At 57.8% G+C, this 14,569-nt stretch overlaps 1 protein-coding gene across 1 annotated transcript; it reads right to left on the bottom strand.

The window, feature by feature from the left end:
* Positions 1-343: 343 nt before the first annotated feature.
* MUC4 (mucin 4, cell surface associated) lies at positions 344-14,552 on the bottom strand. The gene is made up of 29 exons (XM_023933011.2): positions 14,421-14,552; positions 13,900-14,073; positions 10,475-13,804; positions 10,026-10,165; positions 9,667-9,831; positions 9,430-9,585; positions 9,167-9,297; positions 8,846-8,934; positions 8,361-8,537; positions 8,125-8,268; positions 7,908-8,027; positions 7,504-7,706; positions 6,775-6,853; positions 6,359-6,529; positions 6,068-6,169; positions 5,629-5,865; positions 5,148-5,282; positions 4,879-5,057; positions 4,595-4,754; positions 4,417-4,515; positions 3,686-3,868; positions 3,533-3,606; positions 3,135-3,199; positions 2,669-2,865; positions 2,283-2,451; positions 2,025-2,198; positions 1,176-1,213; positions 995-1,092; positions 344-797 (listed from the first exon to the last, which is right to left on the bottom strand). Exons 1-29 carry the CDS (start codon positions 14,482-14,484, stop codon positions 741-743), a joined length of 7,110 nt encoding a protein of 2,369 aa, XP_023788779.2. The 5' UTR covers positions 14,485-14,552; the 3' UTR covers positions 344-740.
* Between the last annotated feature and the right edge of the window lie 17 nt (positions 14,553-14,569).

Genomic DNA, 14,569 nt, shown 5'->3' with positions numbered 1-14,569 from the left:
CAGCTAAGACAGGGCTTAGTGAAAGGGGTGGGAGTTGGGGGTCTGATGGGGTCTGATATACCCTCCTTGGGTCAGCAACTCCCAATCACCAGGGCTGAAGGGTTGTGGCATGTTTATGGGGACCAAAGCCTGACCTGTGTGATCTGAGCCACTGTAAGCAGGGTCCATGAAAGCAGTGTGAGGAGACTTGCAGGTGTGTAGGGAAAATGAGTGGATGAAGGCACTAGAAAATTTACATCCATTTTCACTTTGGCTCAGTAGATGGGACCAGCAGAAAGCAGGGACTTGAGGGCTCAATGACAGTGAAGCAGGGCTGGCGCAGAGACACTTGAGGTGCAGACAATTTAACAGCAAGCCAACATTTTTGGTTTATTCTATTTGGTTCCTAAGGGATTACAATCACTGCATTGCCCCAGCTGACCCTGCTCTCGGGGGCTCTGCAGGGTCTGGTTATGTTGCACCAGAACATACCCTAGTGCAGACACATTCAAGGATGATCCCAGGTGTCTCTGCAGGTCCTCAGGGGAAGGTGAAATCCTCCTGCTTTGGCCACCCAACATAAAGACACATTCAAAAAAGCACCTCCTCCAGAGTGAATCCTCCCAGAACCCAAAAGCAGCAGCCTGTCCCCTCCTTCCACGCGTTGCTGCTGCTGGAGAGCTTGAGAGCGAGCGGCGGAGCAGGCAGCAGTGTCTGGCTCCTCCTGAGCCTGGAGGTGCCAGGAAAGGAACAGTGGCAGGTTAGGGCTGCTGGGGGGACTGGCTTGGAGGCATAACGTGGGGCCTCTGGATTCTTATCTGTAAAGGAGGAACAGGCCATGCTGTCAGCATGGCATTGGCTCTGTGCTTTGTGCCGAGCTCAAACGGGGATGTGGATCCCAGTGCTGGCCAAAGGCACAGCTCCTGAGCACCTTTGAGGCACAGGGACAGGATTCAGAGCCCAGCCCAAAGTTCCCCACCCCAACACCCCATGGAAACAGTACCCCAGGGCAGACCTGGACTGAGGGGTCAATGGCCTGGAGCTGCAGTTTCCAATGCCTTTCCAGAGAGTGGGAGATGGTGGGCTCTGCTTGCTCTCCTGTCATCGTTAAAGCTGGAGCAGGGAAGATGAGAAGAGGTTGAGGACTGGGGTGAAGTAGAGCTTTAGTGGGGGGAGTTTTACAGGCAGGTACTCACAGGAGAAGGGCCGTGTCCTCCACAAGGTCTCCTTGGCACTGAGAGCGGGGAACAGAATAGAGAGGACATGTCAGCAGAGGCTGGGAGAGCCCCTGCCTGATGCTGGGTCAGATGGCAAAGGGGAGCAGTGACTGAGTGTAGGGGTGAGATGGGGCTGTAAGAGGAGGAAAAGCCCCAGTTGTGCACACACAGTTTCTTGCCTTGCCACAAGTGCAAATGAAACAGGAACTTCCCAGAGACCCCTGGCTCCAGGGCTGGCAGGGAGCTGGGAGCAGGGGCAGGACACAGCTCCAGCCAGAGACAGGGGCTTGGGAGATCCCCTGAGAGTCCACCACAGGACCAAGAGCAGGGAAGGGGGAAAGGAGATGCTGGTTCTGCCACCCCAGCCTTGCACTTTGCTGTTCTTCTGTTAACCCCCTGCAGAAGAGCAAGGTCTAATTCTTAAACCACTTTTCCTTGCTCCAGGCCAGCTCTTTCCAGACCCATGTGAATTGCAGTGGAAATTATCTGGGTGGTATGCAAATTAAAATTAAATAGAAAGTCCATCTGTAATCAAGTATTGGGTGGCTTGAGGAAGAAATGCAAACACTCTCTAACATGGGAGAAAAAGGAAAGCTAACATTCAACCCACTGATGCTATTGCACCCCTGAGCAGCAGATATCTGGAAAAGGGGATGGAAGATATTAAAATGTCACCCAACCCCTCTCCCAGGGCAGGGTCCCCCTGCTCAAACCAGATGAGTTCTACCAGTGGTGGATCTTTCAAATGTGGATTTTGGATCAGTTTTCCTGTCTGACACCCAACCTGCCACATGCCCAGCACCTGCCCAGGTCCAGCCCACGGCTCACCCCTGGTGCTGGCGGCGGCGCTGGCGGCAGAGGTGCAGGGCCAGGCAGGCGATGGCAAACAGCAGGCAGAGCAGAGCCAGGGCTCCCAGCAGGATGCCAAGGAAGGCAGCCAGGCTGATGGCCAGCCACTCACACTGGACACCGGCCGGGGAGTAGATGGAGAAGGGCAGGCAGCTGTGGATGGGGAGGGAGGAGCTGTGATGCCGTGGGAGAAGCAGCTCTGCAGGGTGGCCTTGTCCATCCCGGGGCTGCTGCTACCTGCAGGTGGGCCCCTCGGGCAGGTGCTGGCACTGGCCACCGTGCTGGCAGTAGCCCATCTTGCAAGGGGAGGTGCAGATGAAGCCCACGGTCCCCACGTAGCGGAGCTGGTAGCCTTTGTAGCCATACAGAGAGCAGGGGAAATAGTCCCTCAGCTCATCCACTGTCACTGGAGAGAGAAAGCACATGGGTCTGGCCTTGCAGCAGCACCCCTTGATGCTTCCCCAAGCCTCCCCAGACTGGATCTATGCCTGGGGTTGGGAGGCTGCCCACCCACGTCCCCCATGGCTGTGAACCGATCCCTGGGGCACACAGGGTTTTGGGGACAATGGGGACAGGGAGGTGCTCCTCCCACACTGGCCAGCTCAGTGCCAGGAGCAACTCACGCTTCACCAGGTCAGTGATGTTGTCCCGGTGCAGGCGCTGGAAGAGGAGCCCTGTGCGCGCCTGCCGCCCTTGCCGCGCGTTGAAGGCGCCGGTGATGGCTGCGGGCAGCTCCTCGTTCAGGAAGCGGATGACGGTGCCGCGGCTGTCATAGGCAAACTCGGACACCAGCACGAAGGTGAAGCCATCGCTGTCTGTCCTGCAGGGAAAAGAGAGGGCTGCTGGAGGAGCTGCTGCTGCCTCTCAGGGTGACTGAGCCTCACTGTGCCTCAGTGCTCTCATTTGGGCAATGGTAAGAAGGGATGAGACAGGAGTGGAAGTTGTCAACTGGCTTCTGTCTCCAAGGGTTTACCAGCATCAGGGCTGGAAAAACAGACTCTGAGCTGGGGGAAAATGCCCTTTGTGCATCAAACTCTCTGGCCCACCAGTTCCTTAGAGTGGTCATGGGCTGCTGCCCATCTGACTCACATCTGGGTGATGTTGGTGTTGCTCTGGAAAGCCTTTACCTCCAGGGAGTCCAGGATGGCCGAGACCTGCAGCAGGGGGAGCAGGAAGGCATAAGGGGAAGGCAGAATGACGCCAGCATTCCATTTCCATGGGGAAAGGTTGAGGAGTGATGCAGGCATTGTGGCCAAGCCCCAAGGGTTGCTCTGCACTTTGGTTCATTTGCTGGGGACTTGGCACAGGGCCATGGCTGCAGACATCATCATGCAATTGGTGCTTCCTCCCTCTGGGCTTGTGGATCTGCTGGACCCCCAGAAGATCCCATGGGAGGGCATACAGAGGCATGGGCACCCCCAGCTGCCATGCTGCCCAGTACTGGCAGTGTGTCCCCTGCTCTGAGCCCAGCCCCTCCAGTGACATACAGTGCTGTTGACTTCCTCAGCAGTGGTGTTTTGCAGTGTCTTGACCCTCATCTGGATGCTTCTCCGAGGGAGACCTGATGAGGGAAAGCCACAGTGGTGGCTCTGGCAACCCAGGACCAGGGTGAGTGGGGCTGGGTTTCACCAGGTACCCACCCATGCTGGGCAGAGGCTGAAAGTCCCCTCCTGCCACCAGGCAGTGCTGGTCGGTGAAAGCGGGGGGGCAGGTGCAGGTGGGGGCACAGGTGATGGGGTGAAGGTGGCAGTGTCCCCCATTACTGCAGTAGCCCTCAGGGCAGGAGTGGTAGCCACAGGCTGAGCCACAGCCTGGCTTCTCACCTGTGGGATGGAGAGCATGGTAGAGGCATGAATCTGGCTGCAAAGCGGAGTCCCAGCTCTCTGAGCCATCCTCAGCAGCTCCATAAGGCCTTTCTTCCCAGTTTTGTTTTTCTTTTATGTGTTAGGAGTTTTAGTGTAAATTCAAGAAAAAGCCCCACTCCCCCTCCTTCCAGCTGGAGCCATTTGCCCTTCTTAAATCCCAGAATTAGAACAAGAGCAAAAGCCATCAGCTCTACTCCACCAAAGCAATCTGAAAACAGGGCTTGATTTAGCCCCCAACCTCCGCATGTGCATTTGAACTTTGCTGGGATGAGAAAAGTTGCATGAGAAAAATTTCCCTTCCCAGTGGATTAGTGAGATCAACAGCCTGGGAACACGAGTGGTGGCTGGATTCTGATCCCTTCTGCTAATGACAGCAAGGGCTTGGGCACAGAGCTCAGCCAGCTCCCCCTCCTCTCCAGCCAGCCCGGGTCCCTCAGGAATTCTCTTCCACAGAGCCTGGGGGTGATGAGGACGAGGACTATGCCTGCCAGGGACCCCATACTCACCCTGCTCACTGGCCAGGCAGGAGCAGACGTAGCTGCCCACAGTGTTGGTGCAGGTGCTGTTCCCCAGGCACTCCATCCCCTGCGCACACTCATCGATATCTGCCGAGGCAATGCACCGTGGCACCGGGACAAACACCTTGGCTGGGGTCCCAGTGGCCATGGTGTGAGCCCTTGGCACCTGAGCAGTGCTGTCCATCCCCTGTCAGGCCAGCTGGACAGGGGCCACAGCCACGGAAAGGGTCACATCCCACACCAGGGAAGCATCCCTGGGAGCAGGGGTCCGGAGGGTCCTGGCAGAGGGGACCTGAGTAGCCGCTCTCACATCTGCAGGCTGCCAGCTGGGAAGGGGATAGTGACACTGGCTTAGGGAACATGAGGAGGATGGGTGGACAGAGAAGACAGCCAGCACAGCTGGCATGGGGACACACAGTGTGTCACCAGAGGAATTTTCTGGTACACTACCTGCAGGGAAGACTCCCTGAGAATGACAGTGTTGCCGTAGTCACACTCCTGGCTCCTGCTGCATCTGCAAAGGGTGAAGCGGAGCTGGAGCAGTGCAGAGATGTTGTTGGACCCAACAGCCTCCAGGTTGATGGTGAATGGGGCTATCTCACGGGGCTTCCATATCAGGGTGCCATTCTCTGCCAGGACGAGAGGTGGGAGTTAGAGGTGGCAGAGGCATTCCATCCCATTCTTTCCCATCCCAGCTGCTCCATCTCTCCTTCCCTTACCCGATATGTTGAGCTCTGGTGAGAGATGGGGAATGAAGCGTGCACCCGCCCCCAAGGCATGGTACTGCCTTCTGACCTTCTCTGTCCTGAAGGCTGTGATTGTTGCATCACCGGTGATGACGGGAGGGAAGGCATCTGAGGAAAAAGCAGCCCAACACGCATGTGGCCTTGTCACCCCTTGGCTCAGAGTCCCTCCTGGTGAGGATGGGACTCCAGGCAGATGCTGGTGCACAGCATGGTGGCATCTCTCAGGTTTGGAGATGAACACACAGTTCCGGGAAATGCAGTTCCAAAGCCTTGATGGCAACTGTCCTGCTGTTGGCATCTCCCAGGACTGGAGATAAGCCAGCTGGGCAGTGCAAATCCAAGACCTTGGTGACTTCTGTCTTATATGAAGCAAGAGAGCCCAGGAAAGGAGCAGGGCACTGCCCAGTTACATTGAAGCCATGCCCTCTCAGAGGTGAGAATGTGCTCCACTTACTGAGTGCTGTCTTCCTCTGCTGGAAGTCGGCTGCAAGGCTCTGGGTGGCCAGGCCCAGGGCCAAGTTCCCTGTGCTCAGTGAATCGTAGATGCACTCCTTGCTGCCGTGACACTGCAAGGCTGCCAGCTGGTACTGGCTTTCATTCTCCTGCCGCAGCCGAGACAAGAAGAAGGGTGTGAAGTTCAGTGCTGGTGAGTCCAGAGGCTGACTGAACAGGTGGTGCTCCCCAACAGCCCCTGCAAGAGAGCATGCCATAGGTACAGACCATTTTAAGGTTTGTTGTATTTCAGGGTTCCTTTTCACAGAGCAGTGAGGACACCAAACACCTTCCCTTGGCATTGCTTTTGCTCACGCAAATATTTAAATATCTCAAGCCAACCTATGGCCAGAAGGTGCAGGAAGGAGGAGGATCAAGGGGGATCCTAAGCCTGGACTTACAGGTCATCCCATAGCTGTAGATCTCCTCTTCACTGCTGTTCACAGGGATGCTGGTACCATTTGGCATCTGGAAGTCATCTGCAGGGTCATGGTCCCACACACCTGGTGGAGCATCACCAGAGTGCTGGAATCCCTCATGCCAGGGTTGACCTCCTCTCTGGTGCTAGCCAGTGTTTAGTTTAAACCCAGGTGTCCTTGCCCTCACAAGCACAATTCCCCAGTTTTCCAGTCTACTTTAGAATGGGAAGAGAATTTGCACCCCAGCTCTGCAGCAGTGCCAGAAGCCCTCACCCAGGAGGCCCCTGGTGCTGTTGCGGTACCAGTCGGGCAGGCTGCAGACCACGCTGAGGATCCCAGAGCTGGCTGAGACAGAGACAGCGATGGTCCCATTGAAGACAGCCGTGACAGAGGAGGCATTGACTAGCAGGACACCAGGGATGTAGTAGACCTCATCACCCAGGTCTGTAAGAGAAGGAGAGCACAGAGGGAGAGTCTATGCAAGGCTGGGATCTGAAATGACAACCATGGATCCCTGGATGGGAGTGCTCCCCATCCACCCCACCCAAATCAGAGATAGGTGCAGGAGAGAGACATTTAATGGATCTCAGGATGGCTTCCCTCGCACAGGGCAGGGCTGGTCCCATGGGATGGGGACATCTCTGGTCCCCCCCACATACATTTAGCATTTAACAGCAGACCCTACTCACCTTCGGAATAGGAAAACTGGACGGTTTCATTGTTCAGGAGGACTTGGATGTCATCCTGGCTCCCCAAGGTCCACTCAACCTGAAAATCATGGTGGATGTCCCAGTCAGCCCCTCTGCTTGTCCCTTCCTGCTGTCCCTCCATGCTGGGAACAATTATTAACTCTGTTCTCTTCCAGCCCAGGAAGAGAGGCTCAGCCCTGGGGTGTTGGTCACACAATACAGCAGCTCTGATGTTTGCACAGAAGAGGACAGCCAGCTGCCTGTCACCACTGGTAAGGGGCACGCCCAGGCCACCACCACTGCTCAGCTAACCCAGCTCTGACCCTCCTCCTCATGCTATTCAATGCCTGTTCCTGGTGACACCAGGCCATTCTATTTAATGAAGCTAAATGGGTGTGGGGAGCAATTCTGCAAAGTCAGGAAGAGCAGTCGCTTGTGCTAAAATGTCAGGACAAAGAATGTGGAATGAAAAAAGTGAAGCAGACCATGTTCCTGCAGAGCCTCCAGCCCTTGCTGGCCTATTTGCAGGAGGTGTTAGACCTGTGCCTGGTGAATATTAGTCCATCCCACCATTAACAGTACTTCATTGGAGTGGCTGGAGGTGGCAGGAAATGGAGAGGGGATGCCTCTTGTGTCCCACCCACTTGTAGGTGATGCAGAGGTGACTCCAGATTTCTAGAGTCTCTCTCATTAAAGGCTCAGAGTCACACCTAGGACACTCCTACTCACTGTTGTGGTGGTGGTGGAGATGTATTGGGCAGCGAAGGCCACAAAGTTGGTGGCCTGGGCCATGCCAGTCTGTGCTGTGCGCCCGTGCAAAACGAAGCTGGTCTGGGCATCACTGGCCAGCAGCAGGACAAAGTCCCCGAGCCCATTGAAGGTGTAGGTGAGTCCATCCAGGGTGGTGATGTGAGGGTCCCCAAAGGCACCAGCTGGGGTCCAAAGGAGATGGAGATGTTTTGGGCAGAGGAAGAAGAGCAAATGTTGGTGTCATTTCAGGGAGGAGAGCAGCCCCTGAGCTACTCAGTGGTGGCTCAGCAGTCCCCACTGGCATATTGCAAAGTGTGGCTAATGCTTGGGTCCGTGCACAGCTCAGGGCCCTGGCACAGCAGGGGCAGAGCCTGGGGACTCACCAGGAGTGGGTGGCACATATCCTTCACAGCCAACCCTTGGTCTCTTCTCAGCAAACCTGGCACAGAACAGGGGTTTCCCCACACGCCGGCAGCACCAGTCGAATGCTTCCAGCTCCCTGTCTGCGGAGGAACGTGATGGGGTGTGCTGGGGCCTTTGCCTTGCCTGTGCTTGATGCTTGGGGTATTTTAGGGCTAGGGAATGCCAGTTCCCACTTACCAGTGGCGGTGTGGAAGGGGAGGCTCCATGTTCTCTCCTGCCAGCCTTCGAGCAAGCTCCCACCTCGGTAGAGACATCGTACCCCAGCTCCAGCTGGGCTGGGGGACGCAGTGCGCAGCATCCTCACAGACGTGTCCGCTGGGCCTGGAATAGTGGGGGGGATCACAGCTGCCCCCAGAGCAGGGGGGGACCATCCCCCCTCCCCGCAGCTGGTCCTGGGGGGCTGTCCTTGGCACCTCTGCTCCAGCGGTAGCGGGGATCCAGCTCTGCCTGGGGCCGGGAGCAGGGGCATGCTGGCAGCCGGCTGTTCCAGGTGGCCGGTGCTGGCTCTGTGTCCAGCCACGCCAGGCACTGCAGCCTGTAATTCACCCGGGAGCGACTGTCCAGCCTGTAAATCCACAGCCCACGCACATCTGGGGGAGCAACCAGAGAACAGCACCGCTCAGCCAGCGTCTCGCCTTGTGCTGAGGGATCCCGTGGGACAGCTGTCCCTGGCCACTGACCTCACACGAGGTCTCCAGGCTCCCTCTAGAGCCAGCAGGGCTGTGGCAAGCCACAGGACATGGGACACCCACAGTCTGCTCTTGGTGGCTTGCCCAGTCTTGCCCAGTGGCTTTGCTGGCCCATCACCTCCCAGGGATGGGTGCTGGGGACATGCTCCTGGCACAGAGCACACAGCTCCTTCCACCCCCACCCACCCCAGAACCCCTTGGTGCCATACCGGAGCCGGTGCTGCTCTCCTGGTCTGGTCTGTACCTGACAGCTGGTGGCTTCTGAGTCAGCTCGTTGTTTTGGGCATAGCCATTGCCGCTGTGTGGAGAGAGGAGGTGTGAGGTCATCCTTCCAACACGACCCTCCTCCCCTCCCCATAGGGCAGCTGGGGTGGGAACTGCTGCAGTTTGCAGGAGAAAGGGTTTAAATGGGGCAGGGTTGCTCCAGGAGTGGGAGCTGGGCTTTCCTGGGAGTAATGCCTCTGACAGTCTCAGCACAGTGCTGGAACAAATCTCTGCTGTCCCAAAACCCAGTGACAGGCGTGCAGCACCTGGAGAAGCCGATCAGCACGTTAGCTGCAGCCAGCTTGGTGTAGTCCCAGCGCATCCCACCGTCCTGGTAGAGCAGCAGGGCGAAGGAGCGGTTCCCATCGGTGGTGAGCACTGCCTGGTAGGTGCTCGTCTGGAGAAACCCAAGGAACACCCTTAACACTCCCAAAGCCTCTCCTGCTCTCCCTGCAGCGCAGTCTGAGGCAGCAAGACTTGAAACAGCCATCAGCAGTACTCTCTGTCACCTGGGTCCTGTCCTGCTCACCTGACTGTCATCCCTCCGGGATGGGTATGCTGGAGCTTTCTCCCACGTCACCTTCAAGGTCCATTTTGCTACATAGGGGATTTTCAGGTATTTCTCAATCTTTGATTCCACATCTTGGACAACGGAGTCTTGGGTAGAGCTGAGTGTAGAGTACTCCTGCCAGGTGGCAAGAGACAGAATTAAATGAGTGAGCTTGGAACTGGATTCTCCCAGGAGACCACCTCTGGTGGCCCTCACCTGGTACCAGGTGGTGCCAACACCCTTGGAAAAGTCTGCATCATCCCAAAAGGCAGCCACCATTGGCAAGCTCTCCCGGCCAGTGAAGCCCCGGGGAGGGGGGTTGGGGTTGGATGGGACGTAGTTGTCCGTGGGTGGAAAAATTATCTGTCCATTATCTGTAAACTAACCAAAAGAACTTGTTATTTGCTGACTTGGATAGCTTTTAGCCTCCATGGGTGAGCAGAAACCAACCATTTTAAATGCAGAAAAAAAAGATATTCAGATGAAATTTGGTTTCTTCTCCATTTTCATGTTGTTTTTTTTTTTTACCAAAAAGGCAGCACATCCATTATGTGCTCACCAAGGGGGACACTCACATAGAGAGCATCATGCAGAGACTTCCCAAAGGGGAATCCAATTTCTGGCTTGAACAGGGGTGAGTTAAAATCCACCCTCCTCTGGACGTATTCTTGGTCCCCTCCTTCCATGCCAAAGGGGTAGAGTGAGGTTGCTGGCTCTGTCATGGGCAGGAGATCAATGAAAAAGATGTAAATTATTAATGTCTGATTAATCCATGCTGCAGCCAGGACAAACCCACCTGCTTGCTGTCAGGATGCTGTATCTGTGCTCTGATGAATTGTAACCCAGTTTCCAACCCACTTTTGGGATGCTCTCAAATGTCCTATTTTGCCTTTTCCCATGAATCTGGCAGCCCAATGTGCAATGCAGATGAGATACCCCAGACGAGGCTGTACCATCATCCATCACAATGCTCGACTGGCTGAAAACCCCCTTCCTACTCTTGTCTTTGGGAAAATCTACTTACTGACAAGCTCATGGGTGGGTTTGGGCTCAGGTGCAGGAGTTCTGTGCCCAGTGGTGGCGTGGGCAGATGTGCTCAGTTCGGTGGATGGTCCTCTCTGTGTCCCAACGGCATGAGACAGGGTGGTGGCAGGGCTGTTGGTGGCTGCTGGTCTCACTGGTGCGGTGGTGCCTGGGGCTGGGAGACTTCCCACACCCTCGGCTGGGCTCACTGGGGCTGTGGATACAATAGCCGCGGTGCCTCCTGCAGTGATGACAGTGGTGCTGCCTGCAGTGGTGGCAGCAGTGGCAGTGGTGGCAGCGGTGGAAGTGGTGGCAGTGGTTCTGCCTGCAGTAGTGGCAGTAGTGGCAGTGGTGTTCCCTGCAGTGGTGGCAGTGGTGCTGCCTGCAGTGGTGGCAGTGGTGGCACCGATGTTCCCTGCAGTGGTGGCAGTGGTGTTCCCTGCAGTAATTGCAGTGGTGCTGCCTGCAGTAGTGGCAGTGGTGGCAGCAGTGGCAGTAGTGTTCCCTGCAGTGGTGGCAGTGGTGGCAGTGGTGGCACTGATGTTTCCTGCAGCAATGGCAGCAGTGTTCCCTGCAGTGGTGGCAGTGGTGCTCCCTGCAGTGGTGGCAGTGGTGCTCCCTGCAGTGGTGGCAGTGGTGGCACCGATGTTCCCTGCAGCAGTGGCAGTGGTGCTGCCTGCAGTGATGGCTGTTTTCTCCTTCCAGGCAGGTGCCCCTGGAGATGTCTGGAAGGCAGGAGGTGACATGCTTGCTGTTTGTCCCACGTCATGGTAGCTGGTGGATGTAGAAGTGGTGCCTGTTGCTGACTCGGTGTGAGTCTGTCCAGCTGCTGTCACCCCAGTTGCACTAACACCAAGCAGGGACGAGGGGGCTGTTGTTGTCTCCTCTGTTGGGCTGTGCAGGCTGGGGAGGGGAGAACCAGACACTGCAACACCAGTGCTGGGACCAAGGATGCCCCAGGATCCATGGGTTGTCTCCACCAAGGGGGTACGTGCTGCTGGGGATGGGACAGGCTGCCCACCTCCGCTTGTCTCGCTGTGTGTTACAGCAGGGGATGGGGCACTGCTGGTGCTGCTGGCCCTTGCAGTGGCAGGTGGCACGGCTGTGGTGACCCTGGTCACAAAGGTCTCCCAGCCTGTTGAGGTGGTTGGCAGGTTAGCGTTGCTGGGGAATGCTGTGGATGCTGTGGCAGCCAGGCTTGTGCCAGCGGCGTTGGAGTTGGGGACATGGGTGCTGCTGGTGCTGGCTGAGGGTGCTGCACTCTCAGTGCTGCTCTCAGAGAGGGTGATTTCCACGTGGGCAGTGGTACCTGTGGCACCTGCCCAGGATGCAGCTGTGGCCTCCCGCACTTTTGTGTGGCCAACAGCCAGCGAGGTGATCCCAGCTGTGGGCTTGTCCTCAGTGGCAAGTGGCTCTGGTGATGGCCTGGCAGTGACAGTCGTGTGGCTGGGAGCTGGCCCCACTGCACTGGCACCTGGGTTCTCCTCTGTGCTCACCTCCAGGAACCCCATCCCCATTGCTCGCCCTGTGGTGCTGCCATCAGGCTGGGGGTCACCTAAAGCCTCCATTGCTTGCAGTGGGGCAGCCAGGGACAGTGGGGACATGACTGCTGCCATCTCTTGAGGGATGCTGGATGGGGATACCTCCAGAGCCATCCCCACATTGGCTCTGCCTTCCAGAAGAGAGGGGACGTCTACTTGTGATGCCATGGGGACAGTGACTGCTCTGGGTCCCCCAGGGGTGTCTGATACAGCTCTGCCAGTGCCTGGTGCAGTGCTGGGTGATGGCATCTCTGTCCCTGGAGCTTCCACAACTTGGGGCCCAGCCCAGAGCACTGAGGTTAGTGCAGATCTGGGTGTGACACCAGTTCCTGGGGCTGTTGAGCCTGCTGTGGGAGCTGGCTGGCTGTGGCTGAGGTGTGCATCAGGCACAGACACGGTGGCTTTGGTGTCCCGCGGTGTTGTGGTGGCACTGCCACTGGCCAGTAATGCTGATCCCAGCCCTGCTTCACTAACTGGAGAGCTGCTAACAAAGGAGGATGGATGGGCAGCTGGCACAGTCTCAAATGCAGCAATGGAAGGTGGTGGTGCAGCAGCAGCAGCTCGAGGGGCCCTGTCTGGCTTGGCTCCACTGGTGCCAGTGATGGACAAAGGCGTGGCCATACCGGGAGTGACTGGAGGAGATCTGCCTGCAGCTGTCTCTGCTGTGGTGGTTCCAAGGCCTGTTGAGAGGGACTGAGGGAGCAGAGAATCCATAGAGTAAGGAAAGGGCCTTGGAGGGGGACCATCAGGGTCATTGAGAGCTACATGGGGGGACAGACTCATGCTGAGCCCTCCTGGTGTGTCCTTGGTCTCCGGGATGGCAGTGGCTTTGGTATTGGCCTCATTCCTGATGGATACCAGCTCAGCACTGGTGCTTCCCAGAGGTGGGATGTGCTCTCCAGCTATGATATCCATCACTGTAGCCGGTGTGCCTGCAGCTTGTGTGGTGGCCTGGGGCTGGGTGACAGCGTTGTCTCCAGGCAGCCCATGTCCAGCAGTGCCCGGGGCCACGCTGTGGCTGAGGGGAAGCATCTCCCCTGTGCCCAGCACAGCATCATCAGGAAGCTGGGGCAAAAGGGCTAGAGGCAGCTGAGTGGGAGGCCCAGGAGGGTGCTGTGAGGCATTGTGGTCAGCACTGGGCAAGGTACATGTCCCTGGCTCTGTAGCCTTGCTGGTGTCAATGGTGGCAGAAGAAAAGGTGACCTTTGCCAAGGATGCATTCGGGGGGTCTGCAGGCGGTGGGGCTGCCATGCTGGCTCCCTCTGCAGCTGTGCTGGGGGGACTGGCTGCGGCTGCTGCCATCTTCATGGGGCTGGCCTTGTCCTGAGAGAGGCTGGCAGCTGTGGCCAAAGGTGAGGTGGCCTCATCCAGCTCCAGTATGACCTCCTGGGACAGGAGCATGGCAGTACTGTGTGGCTCAGCAGAGCTCCTGCTTGTGCTGGGGGTTGATGTTGCTCTGCTGTGCTCATCCTGGAGGAGCAATGGCCCTGTGGTCCATGCTGTCACTGGCATCTGCTCCACGGTGACAGCACCCAGGGCAAGACCCACTGTGTGTCTTGTTGGCTTGAAGGACAGAGGCTGCATGTGCCCAGTGGTGGTGGGAGCTGGAGGGACGATGGTTGAGTGGCTGGCAGCACCTGGAGAGGAGACCCCAGCCCCTGACCCTGCCTGGGGGCTGCCTTGCATTGCTGGACTCCCAGGGAGAGCTGCCGGGCTGGGAGGCCCCTCCTGCTCACCACTGCTTCCAGCTGGGACCAACCCTCTCGTTGTTGCCTGTGGCACCAGGATGCCTGTGGAGCGAGACAAGGCAGCTCCAGCTGGATCAACCCCACCGCGGCCCCAGCAGGCAGGAACCTGCCCTCGGCCAGCTGCCTGCCGGCCTTACCTGAGCTCTGGCTGCCCGCGGGGGCGGTGGTCGGGCCGGAGGGAGAGGGGAGCTCCTGGCACATGCCCAGGTCTGAAGGCAGCTCGGCGCTGCTGCTGTCGGCCACATGGGAGATGCTGCCCGACTCGGATGGGTCCAGCGTGGGGACAAGGGGCTGCCCCTTCATCTCCCCGGCTTGTGCAGAAGGTGGGTGAGGGAGGATGAGTTAAAAACCAGCCCAGAGTCGCCATCGCCCCCACCCCTCCTCCCTTCTGCAGGAGGACCAAGACCAAGAGCAGGACAGGCACCTTCCCGCAGGGTGAGTCTCTCCGTTTGATCCACAATTCCCGCACCTTCCCTTGCTGTAACTGGGGACCATGACAAAGCTCTGGCGCCCGCAGACAGAGAGCAAACCCCGGCCGGGCACTCGGGCTCAATCTCGCAGCTTTGCAGCAGCCGGAGGGCTGTTTGCAGCCCATCACCCACATGGTATGAGCCACCTGGGCAGCCCGCTAGCGGTGCGAGGGGACCCTGGCACTTACCTGGCAGCACCCAGAACCCCCACAGCACCCAGCTCCAGAGCGGCCACCGGCCCCGGCACCCCATTAGCGCTTCTTCGGCGTCAGGGAGGAAGGAGACAGGGCTGCCGCTCTCACTCTCTCAAGGGAGAGCGCAACGGGTGGCTCCACCG

Source organism: Cyanistes caeruleus, chromosome 10 (assembly GCF_971803275.1).
Source record: "Cyanistes caeruleus chromosome 10, bCyaCae1.hap1.1, whole genome shotgun sequence".
Taxonomy (NCBI): Eukaryota; Metazoa; Chordata; class Aves; order Passeriformes; family Paridae; genus Cyanistes; species Cyanistes caeruleus.
This window is presented reverse-complemented; position numbering and strand designations above follow the sequence as displayed.